The sequence below is a fragment of the Bipolaris sorokiniana genome, assembly GCF_000338995.1.
Source record: "Bipolaris sorokiniana ND90Pr unplaced genomic scaffold COCSAscaffold_9, whole genome shotgun sequence".
Taxonomy (NCBI): Eukaryota; Fungi; Ascomycota; class Dothideomycetes; order Pleosporales; family Pleosporaceae; genus Bipolaris; species Bipolaris sorokiniana.
Window position 1 is genome coordinate 1,139,331 of NW_006911903.1, and position 20,930 is coordinate 1,160,260.

General features: G+C 51.7%; 8 protein-coding genes across 8 annotated transcripts; 3 read left to right on the plus strand and 5 right to left on the minus strand.

Moving 5' to 3' along the window:
- Positions 1-2,849: 2,849 nt before the first annotated feature.
- On the minus strand, positions 2,850-3,750 carry COCSADRAFT_337876 (uncharacterized protein). Its single transcript, XM_007703179.1, has 3 exons — positions 3,592-3,750; positions 3,440-3,499; positions 2,850-3,327 (listed from the first exon to the last, which is right to left on the minus strand). The coding sequence occupies exons 1-3, from the start codon at positions 3,626-3,628 to the stop codon at positions 3,110-3,112; spliced, it is 315 nt and encodes a 104-aa protein (XP_007701369.1). The 5' UTR covers positions 3,629-3,750; the 3' UTR covers positions 2,850-3,109.
- A 1,260-nt stretch (positions 3,751-5,010) lies between these two features.
- COCSADRAFT_145311 (uncharacterized protein) lies at positions 5,011-7,360 on the minus strand. Its single transcript, XM_007703180.1, has 2 exons — positions 5,788-7,360; positions 5,011-5,726 (listed from the first exon to the last, which is right to left on the minus strand). The coding sequence occupies exons 1-2, from the start codon at positions 6,945-6,947 to the stop codon at positions 5,486-5,488; spliced, it is 1,401 nt and encodes a 466-aa protein (XP_007701370.1). The 5' UTR covers positions 6,948-7,360; the 3' UTR covers positions 5,011-5,485.
- Positions 7,361-9,336: 1,976 nt separating this feature from the next.
- COCSADRAFT_92320 (uncharacterized protein) lies at positions 9,337-10,059 on the minus strand (the record flags this gene model as incomplete). Its single annotated transcript, XM_007703181.1, has 4 exons — positions 9,337-9,515; positions 9,571-9,673; positions 9,732-9,872; positions 9,967-10,059. 4 exons carry the CDS (start codon positions 10,057-10,059, stop codon positions 9,337-9,339), a joined length of 516 nt encoding a protein of 171 aa, XP_007701371.1.
- Positions 10,060-10,611: 552 nt separating this feature from the next.
- On the minus strand, positions 10,612-12,797 carry COCSADRAFT_337987 (uncharacterized protein). Its single transcript, XM_007703182.1, has 3 exons — positions 12,099-12,797; positions 11,343-12,047; positions 10,612-11,292 (listed from the first exon to the last, which is right to left on the minus strand). The coding sequence occupies exons 1-3, from the start codon at positions 12,484-12,486 to the stop codon at positions 10,757-10,759; spliced, it is 1,629 nt and encodes a 542-aa protein (XP_007701372.1). The 5' UTR covers positions 12,487-12,797; the 3' UTR covers positions 10,612-10,756.
- A 1,054-nt stretch (positions 12,798-13,851) lies between these two features.
- COCSADRAFT_182404 (uncharacterized protein) lies at positions 13,852-15,891 on the plus strand. The gene is made up of 5 exons (XM_007703183.1): positions 13,852-14,255; positions 14,311-14,860; positions 14,910-14,973; positions 15,023-15,384; positions 15,445-15,891. Exons 1-5 carry the CDS (start codon positions 14,069-14,071, stop codon positions 15,773-15,775), a joined length of 1,494 nt encoding a protein of 497 aa, XP_007701373.1. The 5' UTR covers positions 13,852-14,068; the 3' UTR covers positions 15,776-15,891.
- Positions 15,892-16,461: 570 nt separating this feature from the next.
- On the plus strand, positions 16,462-17,015 carry COCSADRAFT_38005 (uncharacterized protein; the record flags this gene model as incomplete). The annotated part of the gene is made up of 1 exon (XM_007702856.1): positions 16,462-17,015. A coding segment is annotated over exon 1 (496 nt), but the record flags the coding sequence as incomplete, so codon positions are not given.
- On the minus strand, positions 17,015-18,159 carry COCSADRAFT_182405 (uncharacterized protein). Its single transcript, XM_007703184.1, has one exon. The coding sequence runs from the start codon at positions 17,935-17,937 to the stop codon at positions 17,347-17,349; it is 591 nt and encodes a 196-aa protein (XP_007701374.1). The 5' UTR covers positions 17,938-18,159; the 3' UTR covers positions 17,015-17,346.
- Positions 18,160-18,520: 361 nt separating this feature from the next.
- Positions 18,521-20,051, plus strand: COCSADRAFT_38009 (uncharacterized protein). Its single transcript, XM_007702857.1, has one exon. The coding sequence runs from the start codon at positions 18,626-18,628 to the stop codon at positions 19,586-19,588; it is 963 nt and encodes a 320-aa protein (XP_007701047.1). The 5' UTR covers positions 18,521-18,625; the 3' UTR covers positions 19,589-20,051.
- The last annotated feature ends 879 nt before the right edge of the window (positions 20,052-20,930 follow it).

Here is a 20,930-nt window from a genome sequence, read left to right on the forward strand (position 1 = left end):
CTCTGAATCAAGACCATATCAATCTTCCTTGATATTTCGCCGACGGTTTCCAATAGTCACTTCATTGCCGCATCCGGCCAGATAAAGCAGCAGTGTGTCAAAGGGGTAGATCAGAGGGAAATCCTGTCCTGCTGTCTTCATTTGCATCGCAACTGCGCTTTGGTGCCTTTGGTTCCTGTCTGTCCTCATTGTGTATCGTGTTCTCTCCGATGTTGTGGCCTTAAATAGCGGGACCCTCATGGAAACGTGTTGTATGTCGTATGGCGGAGGAGCAATGGGCATGAATCTTGACCAACTTTACATTTGTCATTGAATTGCAGTTTCCAGCACTGCTCTGTGTTCCTCGACCCATATGGTGCGAGCCCACTGCATGAGCTAAGCCGAACCCCCGAAGTTGCTGACTTGCGGGCCAAGTGTACCGTAAAAGGGCGAACAGATGATCCGTATCCTTCTGCGTTCCCCCGACCGGTCAAAAGAAACATGTGATTCGTTAGCTTGTGTGAGCTAGATGCAGATGTTTGGCCAGCGCAGACGTTAGCGCTATGCATGAATACCACAAGTTGGATTGGTAGACTCTGTAGAGTGTGTAGTACGCCGCCACGTATGACTACAACACCATTCTCCTCTCATCTCTATAGTGCCATCTCATAGCGCTTTTGTATTCGGCATGTTGGTGAGCTATTTTTAATCGTTGTAGTAGCTGCAAGGTGCTTGAACGGGACAAAGGGACGTATTCGAGGGGATGGAGCGCGACTCTGGTCTCGGTGGTCTGATATCGTAATCAAGCTAGGAGTCATCAGTGCGTATTCGAGTATCTCATCCGTAGAGTAAACATACAGGCCACGTCGAGAGGAGGCATCAACATGTGCAGGATGCAGTCGTCCTCGGTGTGACTGATTTGCGAGTGAACGTAGATGGCCCTTGTTGAGATAGAAAAATGCGTTTCCGTGACACCCGAGTCTCTAGAGCGTTTCCATCAAGCAAGCCCGCCGTGCTGGACAGTCATCCGTATTGCAGTATCCTCTATCCTCAGCTGTATCTAGCCACTGCGAGATGCAGTCCGCGGCGGTAATAGGTGCTGCATGGCAGGCAAAGGATCGGTCGTGACAAGCGAGTAAGATTGTTGGAGACGTAAGCGTTCGTCTATGTTTAGGCGAGAGATCGAGTGAGCCAATCCGGCAGGTTCTTTGCCAGAGACCAGCAAGTGAGTTGGTCCTCGGAAAGCAAGGGTATCGATGTCAATACAAACTGTTCAGAAGGCGCTGAGGGGGAAAGGGAAATCCGGGTCGTGTTCGGAGGGTGAATTGTCCCGAAGATCTGCATCAGTGCATGAAGACAGCGGGTGAATAAGTAAGGAGCCAGCATTACATATAGTACTTATTGGAACACGAAGCCTCTGAAAGTATAGTATTTGGCTCGGTACATCACATCGTATTCGTGACATGCTTTTTCGGAAATATTCACATTTTCTGTATGCCTAGTCTCAGTGAAATCCTTTGCAGTCATGCGACTGAGATTTGCGCTTGCCGGTCTGAAGGCTTCAGCTAGCAATGCCACAGTGACACCGCTTTCCACCCATGCATCCATGATACAGTAACAACACCCCATCCACGCGTCAATAGCCAACATCGCATCAAGGTAGGACTAGAGCTTTTACACGAGGACAATTCCTCTAAGCTCCTCGGGAACCATCAAGCCATTCGGCGACACCCCTGAGGCGCGTGTGCTCTCACTGGCGCCAGCGAGCCCTATTGAAACGCACAGCCAAGGGGGCCCAAAACTGCCAGCCATGTGTCACTTTGATCAATCATATGACGACCCTGCTTATCACTCGCATTCGGATAACAATATCCCCCCGTTTCTGACCTGCACAATCATCCTAGCAGGCACGCTTCCAGAACCGTCCAGGCTGTCGAACACTCTCTGTATGCGCAAGGGCTGCAAAGGAAGCAGAGAATGAAGCCGGAACCTGCTCATCTCTCTGCCCACGCCATGCCACCCTCAGATACAGTGAGGCCATCACCTCTTTCCTAGCCACGCAGCTGTATGGTCAGATACATTTATGCGTATTAAACCAGCTGTGACCCATTTTCCAATCTCTATCGTGCCTTTAACAAACTCGCCAACCCCTCGGCGCTTCTCCAATCTTCCCTTTCCTTCCCCAAGTCCCTTTCTCGCTTACAAGCCCATCCTAACCCACCACCCCATGCGTGAATATGCACCCTCTGCTGCATGCGTGCAACGTGAACACGCATTACATATCATTCCCACTTTACTCGAGTCAATCACAGAACGCGAGGACATACACAGCGTGATTGGGTGGCATAGATGGATAGATTGGGGGACAAGGAAACGCGTGGGGCTGACTGACTGGCTTGGGGGTGATGTGACGGGCAGCGGGTAAGAAGTTAGGGCACTAACGTAGTTATTTGGACCAACAAGGCAAGTATCTGGTCCCCCTCCGCTTTCGGCTTTTTGGGCGTGGGGCGGCTGCGCGGATCTTGGGCCAGGCGGGTGCGAAGTTTGAGTGTTTTGCTTCGTCCGAGATTTGTGAGGTGGATTTTTGTGTGGGTTGTAGTAGTCCTCCATGCGCCATGCTAGAGATGTGTGAGGGGAGTGAGATGGACTCTGCTCTACACAATTATCGACTGTACATCACAATTAGACAACACCTGTAAGAGGCAGATAGATGGATAATCAAGCCTGCTTGAAAAAAAGAACCTAGTATTGATGCCAAAAAAAAATGCAGAGCAGAGAAAGAAAAAAGCTACTAAGTAGCCGGACTGCGAAATAAATGAATCCAAGTACATTTCGAAATACGAATTTTACCTCCCGGCCCGGTTTCCCCCCATTGCCCCATATCCCGTTTCCCCCTCCCTACCTTAACCTAAGCAAAACCAAGTTAACAACGTCGATAAGCCACTATGACCACCAGCTTTCCAATGATAACAACAAAAACAACTAAAAAAAAGGAGTGACTGTTGCCGATCACGAAGAATCGTGAATGGAGCGTTTGAATTCCTGATTCCCATCAACTCGACGCCATCTCTCGCGCCAATTTCAACGAGTTCGAGCAAACATAGACCAGGCGAGAGACACGGCCACTCATTCAAGAAGTAATACTCTGGTTCATCTGCGTGCCCAAGCTACGATAGTGGCTTGCTGGCGGCGGCGTCTGCGCAGAATTCACATATCCAGTAATAGTCCTCAGTGCAACCTCGGAGCAGTCTTCTTTTGCCTGAGAAAGATAGTCGCCATCGTACCAGAAGCGAGCCTGGTAATTGGTACCACTGACAGAGACCATGGTGGTCCATGCAGTTCGGCCTCCTGACCTGGAGTGTTAGTGACTTCTCTTACAAGCTGAGGGGTGGATGTTGAAGTAGAAATATGATGGTGCTGCAAATTTTCAGGGGAAGGTGGGTAGGAAGGGCCGCCGTACCTCGGCGATCCGAAAGATCCGTATAAGTTGGCTCTGGTATACCGCGGACCAGGCAATGCTCTGAGCGGGCATGTTAACAGGCGACTGTGTGTATGTATGTGTGTGTGTGTGTGCAATGTAACAGGCTGAGTGGGGGTAAATGGAATACCAACCTCGAAGACGTTGTGACCACGAATCCGGGCTCGTCATTGTAGGCAGACGTATCAGTTGGAACAGGCGTGATAAGAGGCACGTGAAAAAGGGCAAGAAGAGGAACAATGCTTTGTGAACAAGAGGATGGACAGAGTGTGGGGGAAGGAAAGTTTGATACACCAGGGCTGAGCGATGCTCGGAGAAGTTATCAAAGAAAGGGCTACTTATAACCCGGCCGACATGGAGACAGAGGCTCAATGAGTAGCAGGGCGACAGGCGGTGGCAGCAGTGAGTAACAGAGATGAGCGGCAAGCTGCTTCGTCAGTCATACTCTCTTCTAACCTGTGATGCACACAACTGCCAGGAGCCGTCGAGAGCCAGCTGGTTCAATGGGGGCACAGCGAACTTTTTTGCACCCGCTCAACGAAACCCAAGCCATTGGGTCGAGAGGCGCCCTCTAGAGCGGGCCGATGGGGTATGCGAGAACCAAGAACATGGCTAAGGCGAAGCGCAGCCGAATCCTGCATGCGGAGAGTTGATGGATTGCGTGGGTACAGCTCAGGTGAGCAACCATGGCTGTGGAGAGCGCGGTTGGCAGTACCCTGAATGGGGCAAGGGCTGCATGCAGCGTACGCCCGTTCGAAAAGCTGTCAGTTTGGGGGATTCGGTGAGGGTTATTCTGGAACTGGAGCCCAAGAGATTCCATTGCGTATGCACATGGCTGCAAGGCATGATGCTAGTGGGAAGCCAGCTCACCATGCAGCAGTAGCCAGAACTCCTGTCACGGTCGTCGGCATAGAGGGCAGGCCATGATATCATAAGCGGAAGATTTTCAGCAACATTAACAATATGGCCTGGGGCAAAGGTGAGCGGGCAGCGACGGGCAGGCATGGGACGGGGATTGTGAGGCGGGTGGCGGGTGCTTTGGTGACGGCGGACGGCGTCTAACGACGACTTGCATGTGGAGAGACGGAGCGGTTCGCACTTACTGCCTTGGCATGACATGCATGGTGCCCACGGAATCAGCTGTCACATGGCAACAGAGGTAAACGGGTACCTGCTTGGCTGTTTGCCCTCTGTCCGGTGCAGTCATCATGAAAGCAAAAGTTAACATATATCTGAAGCCTTACCTTGTGGCATCGCAGTAGTGCTTGGCGATCCGCTTCACACCTTGCCCGTGACATCTGGTGTGAGGTGCTACATACAATTCCGACCACAAGCCTGTCGAGACTGCTCAGCCGGCACCGAAGCCTCACTTCGCATCAGTGCAGGCTTTTGAGTCCTACGCGTAAGCAAACATTACAATGTACTATCAGTCTACTCTTCAGCATATGCGGGCGTGCAAAAGCCTCACTGCGACCCTGGGGCGTACCCTGCATATTCAGACGCCAGCAACACAGAAAACAAAACAGAAGTCTCACACGTGGCGGGCATTGGACCAAAAATAGCAGAGGGCAATGGGCCCTGGTTTCATTATTCGTTCCAAATAAATGGTGGTATCGTAACGTGGATCCAAAACATGTATCGATCCAAGGAATAGAGTGGCTCTTCGTAACCAAAAAAAACTCAACTCGACAATCGTCTCAACGTGCTCAAGTCCCTGGCGGGAATGGTATCCTGTGAAACCCACGCTCAACAAATGCAGCAAACTCATGACGCAATCCGTGCCGCGGTCAAAGTGACCATGCGCATACCAAACGTCAAACAAGACAGAAATAAGCACAAAAGAAAATCGATAACCAGGCCTGTAACGACGACCGCTGCCCATCGGATCGTGTCCCAACAGAACAGTTCTGACAGCTCTGTCGTACGTGTACCATTAGATGATGCGCCTACCCTACAGTTGCAGGGACATGCGCCAACGCAGCGCGCCTCGAATGAACAAATGTCAAGCAAATCAACGAGGCCGACGCCTCACGTCGCGACACGACGCACAGCCGCCGGTGGTGTCAGTCTCTTGGCTGTGCTGCCGTCGTGTTGCTTTCGGTTGAAGACTTCATCAATCAATCGCCTGGGTCCAATGTACTCCAAATTGGCCATCTTGAAAGATGAGTTGCGCAGCAGCGGAATATGCATGTGCGTAGTCTGCTTCGAGTGGAAACGTCGCTTGATGCAGTCATCCACAAGTGCCATTAGACCCGTTGCAACCACGACACTAGTTTATCAATATTAGCTTGCTGCCTATCGTAGCGGCGGGATCGTAGTTTGTGACTTACTCAGATATGTCCGAGTCGGAATTCAGGATCCGCTCATCGGTGATGCGCATATAGCACGGGGGCACCCATCCACCCCTCGCAGCTTCCTCATGCGCTTCGCTAGGTGTCACGCGCACAGGACAGATATGGGCGAGCGGCTCCTTGTCGTTGTCGTCGCGGACCAAGTAGTAGGAAATGGATTCTTGCTGGCCTTCTTTCTTGATGATGCGTTTCCACGAATAGCCGTTGCCCCAGTATTCAAACGCATATTTCTTGTAGGACTTGGCGCCACGTCTCTTAACATCAATGTGGGCGTAGTTGGAAAACTCGAGCTTGATGGTATTCGTCGGAATCAGTGCCCGGCCTTTGGAGTAGCCCACGGTTTTGGGACGTGACTCAACTAGCTCGTCGTCGTCATCATCATCATCGTCGTCGCGGCGAGTGATGTGGTGCATTGAGTCATATCCCGAGTCTGCTCGCTTCAGGCCTGCTGATGTCGAGGGGCGGGATTCGGATTTGACAAGGCTAGCGAGGGCTGTGCTGGCACGCTGCAGCACTGGCCGCATCTCGGTAGCGGGCTTTTGGTACTTGCGTGTTGAGTGGCAAACCTCACGGCCAGAGTCTCTGCAGTAGCGACGAAGCGAGAATTGACGGGTGCGAAGGTCCTGCATGCGGAGATGGAAGAGAGTGTAGCTCTGTTTCCGGTGTGATCGATCCTCGACCTGTGTGTCCACCCTCAGGTTCATGTTTCCGTCAATTGTCGAGTCGTCATGTCGTATTGATATGCGTTTTGAGGTGGGGAAGAGCTCTCCAAAGTCGCGGGGTGTGGTGGGAATGGCATCGCCGCCCAGCGGCTCATGACGGTATACGGGGACATCGTAGTCGGGCATGCCTTCGGAATCATCGGCAAGATCCTCTTCTGATGTCGATGCATACGTGTCGACTGATGAGCGTGGAGGAAACTGCTGGTAGGACTCGGCTTGATATCGAGGCGTAGCATAATCATGTTCCCGATGGCGTCCTTGTATGCGGCCATGGCATGTTTCGCTGTAGGCCAGAGACGGTCTCCGGCCGCTGTACTCTGTCGGGGCTGTTTCGTAGGAACGGTCGCTGTGTTCGCTGCGACCTGAAGTGGTGCTGTTGCTTGACTGGTACTGTCGCCAATGTTCGGATGGCGCCATGACGTGATGTGTGATGTGACGTGTCGACGGCCACGCGATTAACAAAGGGATACTCGGGAGTAGAGGAGGAGAGTGTGAATAGATGGTTTATTTTGTTTGAATGGCGTTATAGTGCAACGCAGACAAGCGTATACATAGACTACGAGAGACTGGGGCCTGGAGTGAAGCAGGCGGCGCAGCGATCCGAGACAGCTGACAAAAAGGTGACCTGGCACAAGGCGGGCGCAAGGGCCGAGGGGGGGATTAATACAAAGTGCAGGCTGTGGGTGAGAGAGCAGCACGAATGGAGGCGCAGCGCATAGCGTGCGTGGGTGGGATGAGGAGGATGGGGTGGGTGAGAGAGGGAGTGGTGTGCTCGCGGGGTTCTGGATGCCTCGAGGCCGGTTGATCGTTCCCAATGCGGTCGATCAGCGTCAACCAAGATGGCTGCAAAGCACTGCACTGCAACAAGTTGCGCGCAGCGCGCTGCACACGCTTAATGGGCCTTGGCTGCTTGCAGCTAACCGTCGGCCCTCGTCAGCGCCGTTGGCAACCATCTAGACCTCCTAGGCCATCTGACTTTGCCTGCATCGGGTCCGCTGCAGCGCCCTCGGCGAATCGCTGCCGTCCGCTGACCCTCCTTGTCCACCAACCTTGTCCAACGCCCACGCGCGCCATGACAGCCGGCCGAGTGCGAGTGCGAGTGCAATTGAGTGCTCCATGCCAAACCGCGACGCTTCCTGCGCCGTCTGCAGCGTCCGCAACCCTCGCCCACCGTTGAAACAAAGAGGAAACAATCGCGCCCAGCAAACACTCGGCGGCGACACGGCCGACAGAGGCACCAGCACCCTCCCATGTTAGGAACCGCACTGCCTGTGCGAGGCGAGCTCTCGGTCGCCCATCGGATCCGGGCACTTACGGGACGCTCCTTGGTGGCTGATCCTCCCACGTGTATCGATATTTCATGCTGTTTCTCCATGCCCTGTCCCGGTTGTCAGCAGACAATGGCGAGACTCTTTCCGCTGTGGCATTTAGCCATGATGTCGACTCCGATGCCGACGTCATATCCCACGCCCTTGTATTACATATGTTTATACGTACTATGTAGTATATGCGATATGGAGTATGTATGTATGTGCTTTACGGTAGGTTGCGGCAGCTGTCGGCTTGCAATTGCACATTCCTCGGGTCGCGGCCGAGTATGCAACCGCCTCTCTGACGCAACGAGGCTGGACGCTGCCTTGACAAGGTCCAGCCTCCATCCAACTACGGCCGCTAGCTGCTTAACCCATTGCCCAGTGACTGAAATCCCCCACGACGGGTGAACATGATCGTCACGGACATCGAAGATGGTGAGCGACAACAACATTGCAGGTCCCTGGCACAAGCAAGCCGTTGGGCATCACTCGCGCCATTCTTGCTTGTCGAATGCCAGCACAGTTGGTTACTGTAAGGCTTGCTGTGTGGCAACCTGGCGTACCACACGTGATTATGCGATAAATGTATCCCCACACACCTTTTCTTTCTCTGCGCCACCCGTACTGTTTGATTGCATCACTTTGCAGCCTTTTCCCTATCCTTTTTTTTTCTTCCTTTTTTCCGTTCTGCATCCTACCCCAGGATGAAAAGGTTACCTGGCTGCACGAATTGTGGAGCCAATCAAGGTGGGGTGGTACGTGGTGGCTTTGAAGAACAAGCACGACGCAACGACAACAACGACAACAACGACAACAACTCATAATCCATTTCACACGTCATGTCTGAAAATTTTGCTGTAATCAATCTTCACGACTCACAATCAAGATGCCGAGTCAGGCATCGATACAAGACTGGCTTTTGTTATAGGCTTGTTCCATGTTTGCGCCCCTGGATGTATATTTTTCCACTTTCTCCTCTGTTTGGGTTAAGCGCACTGCCAGCGCTTCAGTCACGTGCCTTCCAAGGCTTCTAGACGTTTTGCTGTCCTTCCAGAAACGGTAATCGCCAAAGTCCTCACCATGCCATGTTTTTACCATCAAGGCTGAGTACGTACGTATGTAGTAATTGTACATAGCCCTCTGTCCAAAGCCCTCTGTCCAATTACTAAGGCACGCCTTCAATCACTCCGCTCGGGCCCTTTCCCATGCCCATGCCCATCCGAGTGAGGCGGAGCCGGTACCCGTCTGTCCATGCGTCGGCGGCAAATCGAAAAACAGGAAATCACCTCTCAGGACCATCTTCACATTGCACATAGATACATAACAGCAGGTACAATCATGGGACACACATTGCGCGCAAGAGTCTATATCATTTCCCAGCTTGGTACTACGACTGACCAGTGCCGCTCATTGACTTGTTGATATCGTCAATCGTCGTCATCGTCAACCCGCCCGCATCACTCAAAGTCGGACTTGGCAGCTAGGCCAAGCATTTACAGCTGGCCAGACTTCTCAATCTTGACTTCCTTGCTGGTCTTGCCAGTTTGAGAGCCAACCTTCTCAACAGCCTGGACAACGTCCATGCCCTCGACAACCTGGCCGAAGACGACGTGCTTGCCGTCCAACCATGACGTCTTGACAGTGCAGATGAAGAACTGGCTGCCGTTGGTACCTAGACGACTTGGTTAGCTTGCTCTGCCCACGCACAGATAACATTGTACACATACCAGGTCCAGCGTTGGCCATGGAGAGAATACCGGGTCCAGTGTGCCTTAGCTTGAAGTTCTCGTCCTCAAACTTCTCGCCGTAGATGCTCTCACCACCGGTGCCCTGCGCTACGTCAGCCAGCTGCTCTTCGTTGACAGACTCGGATATAGCAATTACGTACGTTGCCGCGGGTGAAGTCACCGCCCTGAAGCATGAACTGGGGGATGACGCGGTGGAAGACGGAGCCCTGGTAGTGGAGGGGCTTTCCAGATTTGCCGGTACCCTTCTCACCAGTGCAGAGGGCGCGGAAGTTCTCAGCAGTCTGTCAATCGTGGTTAGCTGGTAGCTCGCTACTTGGAACATTTGAAAAAACAAAACAAGGGCGATGGTGAAGATTCTGACAGCGGGGTACTCACCTTGGGAACCTGGTCCGCGAAGAGCTCCATGACGACCCTGCCAGCGGGCTGGCCGCCAATGCTGACGTCGAAGAAAACACGGGGGTTGGTCATTTTGATGGGAGTCGGGTTTGTATGTGCAAACAAGTGTGTGAAGATGGAATGTTGTTGAACAAAGTGATGAGGGGCAGCTTTTAAAAGACCAAAGGGCGGATGGAGGGGCATCTGGTTAGCCGCTTATTACAACGCCATAGCTTCTATCGCTGGTGTGGGGCGCGCTACATTTTCGGCCTCTTACTGCTGACGGCATTTCTGGGCGTCGTCAGTAGAGAGAGGGGTGGAGACGGAGGGGAACTGGAGTAGTTATGCACCCTGGTCCTTCACTCCGCTACGTACGGAGCTCCGCATTTCGTCTCTGCCCCTTGATCGCAGCGGACACGGACGTCCAGTACCATAGTCCCTGGGCTGGCCGAGCGCCTTGTTCAGCTCAGCTCAGCTCAGCCCAGCATAGCGTCCCGTGACTGGCTCCTCACTGCGAATACGAGTAGCTGGATGCTGTACATATCTAAGACCACTCGCGCTTGTCAAAACTAGCCATGCCACGGCCCTTTCCGCTCTTTCACGTTTCGGGACACAAAAACTATCAACACCAGCTTTAGTCCAAGGGTCAAAGAGATGCATTATAGCTACCTATTATGCTGACAAAGGAAATGTGTCGCCGCACTATAAAAAAAAGAAACTATGGTTTACAAATGCCCAGCCACACTGCTGCACCCTTCAACAGCTTCAGTACACGGGTATCAAACAGTATCTAAGGTTGCTCCAAAACCTGCTCCATCTCAGCCTGTCGCGCAAACTCGGCGCGTTCCGCCTTATCCTTGGCCTCAGCCTCTGCCCACAATTGAATCACCTCCTGCTTGCGTTCTGCGCTTCTCGGCTCAAAGGCCATCTCCCACGGGTCTGGCTTAATGATGAGAAGCGAGTTGGACTTGTTGAGGGGCACCTCGATCTCTTGGCCGGAGACAGGGTCGATCTTGCGTTTCAGGTTGAAGGCCCACATGAGCGCTCCGCAACCTGTCACCGTCTCGTCCCGAGTAATGGACATGCCTAGACATTGACGCTGACCCCACCCAAAGGACGTCATGCCCACAATATCAGGGTACTTGGTCAATGGCGCTTGGAACGTAGGCCACTCAGGCTCCAACCATCGTTCGGGACGGAACTCTTCGGGCTCGGGGTACTTGACGGGGTTGCGGAGAAAGGCATAGTCAAGAGGGAGGATACGCGTACCCTTGGGGATAAAGTAACCGTGGAACCAATCGTCTGCTTCGGCTTCATGCGCAACGCCTATTCTCCCGGTTAGTGCAAATGCAGTCAACTTAAGCGAACTGACATACCAGTTGGAACAGTGGGCTTCCACCTCATTGTCTCCTTAATACACGCGCGTAAGATGGGAAGGTTTGGTAAGTCAGCAACAGAGGGAGGCTTGTCACCACAAACACGATCAATCTCGTTCTGGCACTTGATCTGCCACTCTGGGTGGTGAACCATGCTGATCAAGAAGTAGTAAATAGGTCCGGTAACAGTAAAGATGCCAACGAGCGCCATCATTCCAATGACACACGAGGCCTCATAATCGCCAGAGATGCTTGACTTCTCGGCAGTCTCAAGGTAGCTCTTGGTGAAGCAGGCTCGTTGCTGGCCCTTCTCCACCTTTCTTCTAGTGTTCTGTAGGCATTCCATGAAAAAGGCTTGCTGGTCGTCATGGCGCTTGCGCTCACGGATTTTCCACGGATTGATGGGTTCAGGTAAGTAGTCCCAGAGAGGAGTAAGAACGTTGGTGATTGGACCGGCAGGGGACATTTGAGTAAGCAGACCCCACGCGCTAGGGGTAAGAGGGGTGCTAAGTGAGGCATCATCCCATGTCAGTTGGCACATGACCTTGGAGCACATGTCCTCAAGGGAGGCAGAGAAGTCATCGGGGTTCTCCAGAAGCCTGGCGATCCATCGCTTGGCCTCGAATTCCATAATACCATTGTACTGCACATTGGTTGCGCCAGTCAGGTAAGAGTGTGTAAACTTTCGCTGACGAGCCCAGTACTCTATTGTCTTGTCAGTCTATTTCATTCTTCGCCCGCTAGGGGTCAACATACGATTCTTGCCCATAAGGGGCAGATACTCCATGGAACCATATGTGCTCTTCGCATCAAACAACGACTTGATCTCGGGTCGGTCTGAATACACCTTGGCTTTCTTCACCAGCATTTCCTCGGCAAGCTTTTCGTCTGATATGATGACAAAGTTGTCGCCTAACATCTTGGTCCGGTAGATGGGGCCATACATGTCAGACCATTCCTTGAACTTCAGCCACATAAACTCGATGGGAAGGTCATGAATACGACCGATCCACGGGACCAGCCGTGGTCCAGGCATGTTCTGAACATTATATCGCTTGTCGTACTTGGCGACAGCGTCCAATACAGCGTATACGACAAGGCCAGCAACGGCTACGCCAAGCGCATACACAGTGAAAGAATGCATGTCGGTAACGCAAGTGTGATTAAGGAGAGTGTCGAAAGGTATGGGTCAAATATGGTAGACGTCGACAGCCGGTAGCCAAGCCTCGAGAACGAAAACAGGTACGAGAACGGGAAGTAAATGAGGACACACTGACAACGACCAAAGATGCGTGAGAAGCCTGGTAGATATCACACCACAGCTGCCAGGTACACAATCTGTTCTCCGGCTCCCCAGTACGTGCTTTATGTACGAGCATACAGGGACTGATAGTGGGATGAGACGATCCATGACCCTACATCCATCGGCGTGAACATAGGCACCATCGATATGGCCTAAGTTTCGCTTCGAGGGACAGACATCATGCTGTCCAATGGACATCGATGGAAATATGCCGAGCCAATATTTGGTCAGGACCCCACGACAACAACATCCTTGCCCACTCGACATCCTGATACCCCGAGCAATGGGAAATTTCAAGGTCGGTGCTGATGAACACCGACTTATGACACGTTGAGATGGTTCATATTAGGCTTAGGATGTCTGGGTGGGCCCAAAGAGAATAGAGATCGTCATGGACTAAGCGCTTATGCTTGGAATTGAGTGTACCAGACCAGCCAAGCATAGCCACGAGGACCAGATGTGAATGGCGAAACATCATTCTACCAGCCGATTCCCTGTTAACCTACTTTTTGCAAGAAAGCCACAGCCTTTTGCCCCCAAAAAGACAGCCTTGCCATCTGCCACAAACCCTCCTATTGGGTATCGGAAACATTGTCACGCTGCTGTACTCTCCTTGCTGAGGCTTTATATTGTCAAGAGTTTCTATTCAAGTGTCACAACGCATTTTGGGGCGCCATGTTGTGTACCAAGTCATGTCCTGATACTCTGCAAGAGCGTGGCACGTCGTGTACTGAGCCTACCCCGGTCCCCTTCTGGTAAATGTAAGTCTCTTCGGCCTTGAATCCCGCACAAAGACATGCAACACGGCTCGCTTGAATGTCATGACGTCTCCAATAGCTATGCATAGAAAACCAGGGGTATCATTAGGGAAGGTGGTTGAAACTAGCCATGTAAAACGGCTTTTAAATTACATGGGTGGCGGTGGGCTATCGTCTGCAAACCATCATAGGCTGCGTTGATCCACAGCATCTGACAAGCGTCTGCATCTTGCATGGGAGGCTTGATAAATCACTTTTCTTAGAGTTGACTTAGTGTACCGTCGACAAGCTTGGCTTCCGGAGTTGTGGGGAACCATAGCTGCACGCACGGGCGCAAAGCACTCCCGGGAGTTTCTAGTTAGCGTCATCACTCTCGGACGTAGCGCAAGCTCAACAGACCGCGTTCCTGACATCTGCCGCTAAAGGTGTTGATGCTTGCATTGCGTGACTGTCGTCGTGCGATCGCAAAAGAACGTATGTTTGAAGCTGACCGACCACCCGGACATCCGAGAGCCTTCGGCAACCCTCGCTGGTACCCCAACGGACAATGCCAGCACAGCGAAGACTCGACGTGTATGAAAAGCAGGCATGTTGGGGTTCATGTCGGCTTCGACGACACTCCCTCTCTCATCCTCCCTTTACACTCTACGAAATAAACCGCCATCATGCCTCACGCTCTCACCTCCCGTGACTCGACCATGGAGTCGAAGCCAATAGGGTCTTATCCCAAGACTGGCATCGATGTCCTGATTGTTGGGACTGGTCTTGCTGGACTAGTTGCCGCCCTCGAGTGTACGCGCAAAGGCCACAATGTGCAAGTTCTGGAAAGGAATGCCGACATTAACACAGCTGGTGAGTAGGCACCTAGGGGTCTAGCGTAGAGCATATTGCTTATGATCAACTTCAGGTGACATGTATTTCATGGGTCTCAGCGCGACACGTTTCCTGAAACACTGGCCTGAACTTCTCAAGGAGTATAAGAAAATATCACTTCATAATGCCTGGATCGAGACCTTCAAACACTCGGGTGAGGTTGTTATCGGGCCCAAGAAGGTCGCGGACCGTCTGCGTGCCCAGGGGCTGGACCCCGACACACCGCCTGGCGAGTTCCAGATGCGCCCGCTCGTATACAAGATGTTTGTGAGCGCAGTCGAGAACCTTGGTGTCTCTGTAGAGTTCAACCGCAGGGTCATTGACTACTTTGAGGATGAACAGACAGGCAAGGGTGGCTGCGTTACCGATGATGGCAAACGCTATGAGGCAGATGTTGTGATTGCAGCTGACGGTGTTGGTTCTAAAAGTCAAAAGCTGGTAGGCGGGCAAGTGCGTGCAAGACCCTCAGGCAGGGCTATGTGGCGCGCTGCTTTCCCTAGGGAAGCCTTGGCCAAGGACCCCGAGGTCGAGGAGTTCTTCAAGATGATGCCCGGAAACGAGCCTATCGTGAGGACATGGCTAGGGTACGTAGTGATTTGCGATCCAGCATACGACTGTTCTGACCTGCTCTAGCCCATCCACATACGCTCTTACGCTATCCCGTGAAGATGTCATGGTCTGGATTATGAACCACGATGTAAGCTTCAGACTAAGCATCGCTGAGAAACCTAACTAAAGTGTTTTAGGTCACTGGTACTGAAAAAGAAAGTTGGAGCAACACGATCGATAAGCAAGAGGTGCTCGACGGCATGGACACCATGCCTGGTATGGAGAAGATCAAGTGGGCTCCGATCTTCAAGCAACTTGTCGAAGTAACGCCCCCCAACACGATTGTCAACTTTGAACTGCTTTGGCGTAATCCCCAGCCAAGTTGGTGCTCCCCTGGTGCCCGCGTCATCCAGATCGGCGATTCCGCACACTCTTATCTCCCGGCCTCCGGAAACGGCGCAACACAAGCAATTGAGGATGCTATCTCAATAGCTTCGTGTCTACAGATCGGCGGCAAGGAGAACATTCCTCAGTCTGTTCGTGTTCACATTCGATTCCGGTAAGCGCCTACTTTGTTTCCCCTAATCACATCTACACTGAGACTGACTCGCGATCAAAGTTTCATTCGCAATTCTTGCGCTCAAAAGTTAGGCTTCTCTAATGCCGAGCTCCTCCAAGACACCGATTGGGATAAGGTTAAGTTGGACCCACGTCGTGCTGCGCCTAAGCTCCCCAAGTGGGTGTGGGGCCATGACCCAGAGGCCTATGCCTACGAAAACTATGAGAAGAGTGCTCAGTCTCTGAAGGAAGGTATAGATATGAAGGACGAAGACAAATTCGAGCCCAACTACCCCAAGGGATACAAGTACGAGACCTGGAGCATTGAGAACATCATGGAGGACATGAGGGCAGGTAAGGCCATTGACCTCGGTGCTGGTGACTGGGAGTAGCAAGGCTTCCGAGGTTTATTTATGCGGCATAGTCGCGGAGAATAGTCCTACATACTCAGAGTTTTGATATTTAGCCTAATGATGATGGTATCGAATTTTTACTACTTGATCAGCATCCTTTCAATCCTTATGCCGGCACCATGTACTACAAGCAATGCTGTAAGGAAACGACTCTAAAGTTTCTGTCACGCCTGGGGTACTTTCCAGAACACTCGTACATTGCCATGGAGCATAAGCACATGATCAGCGGGAGGGTCCGTTGGCTCGGTTATCTCTCCCAACAAATGCCCACTCTCCTGACTCGTTGGCGCTCATCCTTCGTATACCCCCCTGCAACTCTGTATTCTCTGTAATCCTAACTTCCCAAAGCGTGCAGTCTTCACATCACAATTACATTCCCACATACACATGCGTCTCAGTGCGACACAACACACCATGTTGTCCTTTGCTTACTTTGCATATCAAATACCCTGCATGCATGTGCCTTCCCTCGCATATCCCGGAATGTCGTCGCCCTAGTCCCCTTGTTGAATTGTTGGTACGGAATTTCGACGGGAAAGCGTGTCCATGTGCAGCAAGGCAAAAAAGGAAAATAGTAGGCATGCAACACGGCAACACGATTCCCGTTGCGCAGGTGTGCATATACACATACTCGCCCGTAATCGTACCAGCAAAGCCTCGTCTTTCTTTTCAAAGGAATATAGACATGGCATTGCATCATCTCACTCCCAAAGCATATGATCATTTATCACCAAAAAAAACAAGCGAAAAAAAACACCCCTTCCCTATCGATCAATTCCCATCTCACAATCGTGTAGAGAAAATGGAGATTCTGATCCGAGGAAAAACATGCCATTCTGGTTACAAACAGCCCTGCAAGGCATACCTCTCCTCGTGCTTGAAACCCACCACCGCCACCATCACCTTCAACCCCAATAAAACCACCCACCTTTCGAAAGTCCGAAACAAAATTCCCACGGCTCTCCATCGGGAACTTGAACCCAGAAAATGCAAGACCCGCACTGTAGCGCAAGCGGCATGCGCGGTGCTCCGTGGAAAACCAAAAAGAAGAAAATATATGATGACGTCTCCGATGGGTGGGGGCGCTAGGGATGCAGAGGGGTGTAGGATGCGCGTCACAGATGTGTGCAGGGGGGTTGTGTGTGTGTGTGTGTGTGTGTGCTTATGTGGAGAGGTCAGACTGTGGATTTTTCTTTTGTTATTGTTATTGTTGTCTGACCTGCTTAGGGCTTTTTTTAAGGGTGTGGAGGGGGGAGGAGGGGAAAGTCGCAATGTGCTTTGTGGTGCGAATTTTGGGCGGACGGATCAGTATCAGGGTGTTTGTTGTGAGGAAATGGCATTGTTGTCAATGACAGAGTTGCTTTTTGATTATGCATAAGTGTGAATCTGATGAGGTGCCCCTTTGCTGGAGGGTCTGATGAGAAGACGTACACACGATTCACATGACAGAGGATTGTCCGTCTCTGCAGATGTATATGCTCTTTTGAAGTGCGACACGTGTTGAAAAAAAAGACATAATGCTTGATCAAACTATCAGTGCAGCATCGAAATCACTCACCCAACACAGTTTCCAGCCTCATCTGCAACTCCTCTGCTTTCTTGCTATGCATGAACTCCCTTACACCCTCTACTCTCCTCCCATCCTTACTCATCTTCACAAACAACACTGCTTCAGTCCACCATTCTGTGATTCCGCTTTCTTCAAGTGCCCTTCCCCTGTCTCCTTCGTTATTGATCTTCCCGCCCATGCGACAATGCGCAACAACAGTATCTGTGTCACGTGAGAAATGCACTGCGGGGCCACCGTACCCGTCGTCTTGAGGCGTCACTTCGAAGCTGCTGAAGACATCAAACATGGCTTCCATATTGTCGCGAAAGGTGCGGATAGGTAAGGGGGGGAGTCCCCAGTCAGAAGGTAAGGAGGAATGGGTGAAGTCGCGGGTGGCGTGGGTGGTGAGCGCGTGGGGACTCAGTGTGGAGTAGCTTCTTATGAACGCGTTGAAGGTTTGCATATGTGGCGCGTTTTCTTGAGATTGCGAGGGATACAGATGGTATGCTAGTGGTGCAAGGGTTGCAATAGCTGCGAGGGCCGCGGTTGCAAAGCGGATCTCTGATTGCGAGAAGTGGAGGAGGTCTGTCATTTCGATGGCTTTTGAATTGATGATTCGCTGCTTGAGGATAAATTATTCATATTGGAAGCCTCCGAGCTACAGTCTGGCTTCATTGCTAGGTTCATTGCTACAATGGCCATCCCAGTCCATCACTGCTGATAGCGTGGAGGACCGGTGTCGTCACTTACTTCAGCTCTACCCGAACTGATCAACGAACCAAACTCCGACAATTCACCTAGTTTGATCTACGTGCATATCCCACACTTTTTCATCTTTGCACGAATATCTGCAACACCGGAAATCAAACATGAAAAACACGGTATCGTCTGCGTCAATTGTTCTCTAGCACAGCCGTTGTCAGTGCATATGCAGTCACCCACCAGTATCGGTAGGGTTTCTCACCGACCTGACGCCACATGAAACCTTATGAGAACATCATTCATTCGCCCGTAGCCCACGCACTCTGCCCATGGAGTAGTGCGCCTGGAATCACTGCCAGAAGAAACGGAGCGCCTTTGCGGGGCCGGTGGTCCCTACCTCTGTGCGACACAATCACGTGAAAGTCTTACATGCATATTAGCGATGCTGCCACTACGTTCTCGTATCCATGATTCTCTCTTACTGCCATTCAATCTTTGAGGCTTAAAAAGGCAATTTAACTTATTAGATTTATCACCAAGCCAAACCACAAGTTCGTCAACAACCAAGCATTTTCGCCATGGCCGCCACAAAAGCCATCCTCGTCACAGGCGCCACTGGCAAGCAGGGCGGTGCTGTCCTCGAACAACTCGCATCGCACCCTTCCAGCTCACAATTCACACTTCTGGCCGTGACCCGTGATACCAACTCGGGCTCAGCCAAGAAGATTATCGAGCGCCATCCCGACGTAAAGCTCGTACAAGGCAACCTCGACGACCCCAAAGCACTCTTCGCCTCCGCCAAAGCCGCGCTGAAGGAAGCCGGTAAAGAAGAAAAAGTATGGGGTGTCTATTCCGTACAAGTCTCGCTCGGCAAAAACGTCACTCACGAGAGCGAAGTCGTACAAGGCAATGCCATAATTGACGAGTCCATTGAACAAGGCGTCACGCACTTTGTCTACTCGAGCGTTGACCGCGGCGGCAACGAGCGCAGCTTCGAGAACAAGACGCCCATCCCGCATTTCCAGAGCAAGTACGAAATTGAGCAGCATCTTCTTGAGAAGGCGGGTAAGAACGGAGAGAACATGGGATGGACTATTCTGCGTCCCGTGGCGTTCATGGATAACCTTACCCCTGCGTTTCCCACAAAGGTTTTCCTTGCTGCGCTGCGCGATACCCTGCAGGGAAAGTCGCTTCAGTGGGTTTCGGTCGAGGATATTGGGCTGTTTGGTGCGCGTGCGTTTGTTGATCATGAGGAGTGGAATGGACGTGCAGAGGGTCTTGCGGGCAGCGAGTTGACCATGGATGAGATGAGCGGGTGCTTTGAACGCGTCATTGGCAGCCCGCTCCCTGCAACCTACGGATTTTTCGGATCAACGCTCATGTGGGCGGTGACGGAAGTGAATGTTATGATTAGCTGGTTTGCAGCTGAGGGCTACGGTGCTGATATTAGCAAGCTGAAGAAGGAGGAGCCCAAGTTGTGTGATTTCGAGACTTGGCTTGCGGAGAGGAGTGGCTGGAAAGATCAGGCTATCAAGAGGTAGCTATGTTGGGAGATTTAAAGGATAAGTGAATTTGGATATTTCGGCAGGTCCTTGCCTCTATCGGTCTCTGGGAACCATTTCCTTGTGTAGCAACATTTGAACGTTTTTTTAGTAGTCTATTGCCTTCTATATTCACGAATCCAGATAGGTATTTAAGATGGATACTTCAAAAGACATACTTTTAAAATATCTTGGTGGCTGATATTAGAAGACTCGTGATATACTCTAGGTACAAGAATACATGCTCTCAGCAAGATGGAACTTCACAGTACGCAAAAAGACGTCTCAGGCCCAAAATAACAACCAAGCGCTTCATGCTTCTCATGCTAATCATCCATGACATCCCGTAAAGGATACATTCCACAGCTACCGACAAAGGCCAACCTTTTCCTCTCACCACCCCAGCACACCCAACTCTCCACCCAACCCTCTACAAAGAAAGCAAGTTCCACAGCGCCAACCCTCCAGCCACAACCGGCGTAACCAACCTCAACCTATTCCAGCTCGCCCACTTGGTCGCAATCTCCTGCGCCTCGCCCAACTCCTTCTCGCTGCTCCGTTCCGCCAACGCCTCCAACTTATCATTTAGCGGCTGCATGTTGATTGCCGAGTGCAGAATCGTCGTCAGATGCATCAGCGCCGCAACACCGAAAAGCCTCCAGTCACTGCGTGCAAGCATGCCCTCGCGGTACACAGAGTAGCCCGCGTAGGCGTACCCAAGGAACCCGAGTGTGGAAATAGGGCGGAAGAATTGGTTTCCTACTGTCCAGCAGAGCGGCCATTGGCGGCCGAGGAGGCGCGCGCGGTCTTTGTGGTCCGGTGAGCCCGGGGGAGGGAAGTTGACGAGGAGGGCGGGGACCGTCATGTAGGATTGTGTGATGGCATTTCCTGTTTACTTCATGTAAGCTTGATTTCTCCTTGTAGCATTCTTCATAGCAAGGGTGATATGGCAACGTACCGGCGAGGATAAAAGAGAAGGTGATGCAGGTGCCCGCCACGCTCTTGACATAGATGTTATCCGACATGATAGTAATATTGATACTTTCACACTGTATACTCTTCAACGCAATACGGTGAATTACTCAATGTTAAATCTGAAAAGGCAGAAGAAGAGGGAAAATAAAGATCAAGTATATCCAAATGTGACGAAACTCCTGCTCAATAAACACTTGCATCCAGCAACCCCTCGGATCACGTTTCACAACCTACTAAACAAATAATAATCAAAAACCCCTACCGCCCAAGTCCCGATGGGATTCCCCCGAGACAAGCTCCGTGTTGGGGGATGTGCGGCGGGGCACAACGCACCACATACCAACAAGGGTGTGTGAGGGTTGTTGTT

Bases quoted from the DNA above. Each gene is read 5' to 3' on its own strand.
- COCSADRAFT_145311 (XM_007703180.1), bottom strand. From the start codon at position 6,947: ATGGCGCCATCCGAACATTGGCGACAGTACCAGTCAAGCAACAGCACC. The intron at 5,727-5,787 runs GTAAGTCACAAA...TTGATAAACTAG, and splicing joins TCCGACTCGGACATATCTGA to TGTCGTGGTTGCAACGGGTC.
- COCSADRAFT_182404 (XM_007703183.1), top strand. From the start codon at position 14,069: ATGCCTCACGCTCTCACCTCCCGTGACTCGACCATGGAGTCGAAGCCA. The intron at 14,974-15,022 runs GTAAGCTTCAGA...AAAGTGTTTTAG, and splicing joins TCTGGATTATGAACCACGAT to GTCACTGGTACTGAAAAAGA. The intron at 15,385-15,444 runs GTAAGCGCCTAC...TCGCGATCAAAG, and splicing joins CGTGTTCACATTCGATTCCG to TTTCATTCGCAATTCTTGCG.
- COCSADRAFT_337876 (XM_007703179.1), bottom strand. From the start codon at position 3,628: ATGACGAGCCCGGATTCGTGGTCACAACGTCTTCGAG. The intron at 3,500-3,591 runs GTTGGTATTCCA...ATGCCCGCTCAG, and splicing joins GTGGTCACAACGTCTTCGAG to AGCATTGCCTGGTCCGCGGT. The intron at 3,328-3,439 runs GTACGGCGGCCC...ACTCCAGGTCAG, and splicing joins GGATCTTTCGGATCGCCGAG to GAGGCCGAACTGCATGGACC.
- COCSADRAFT_337987 (XM_007703182.1), bottom strand. From the start codon at position 12,486: ATGCATTCTTTCACTGTGTATGCGCTTGGCGTAGCCGTTGCTGGCCTT. The intron at 12,048-12,098 runs GTATGTTGACCC...ACAAGACAATAG, and splicing joins GCCCCTTATGGGCAAGAATC to AGTACTGGGCTCGTCAGCGA. The intron at 11,293-11,342 runs GTATGTCAGTTC...CCGGGAGAATAG, and splicing joins GAAGCCCACTGTTCCAACTG to GCGTTGCGCATGAAGCCGAA.
- COCSADRAFT_182405 (XM_007703184.1), bottom strand. From the start codon at position 17,937: ATGACAGACCTCCTCCACTTCTCGCAATCAGAGATCCGCTTTGCAACC.
- COCSADRAFT_38009 (XM_007702857.1), top strand. From the start codon at position 18,626: ATGGCCGCCACAAAAGCCATCCTCGTCACAGGCGCCACTGGCAAGCAG.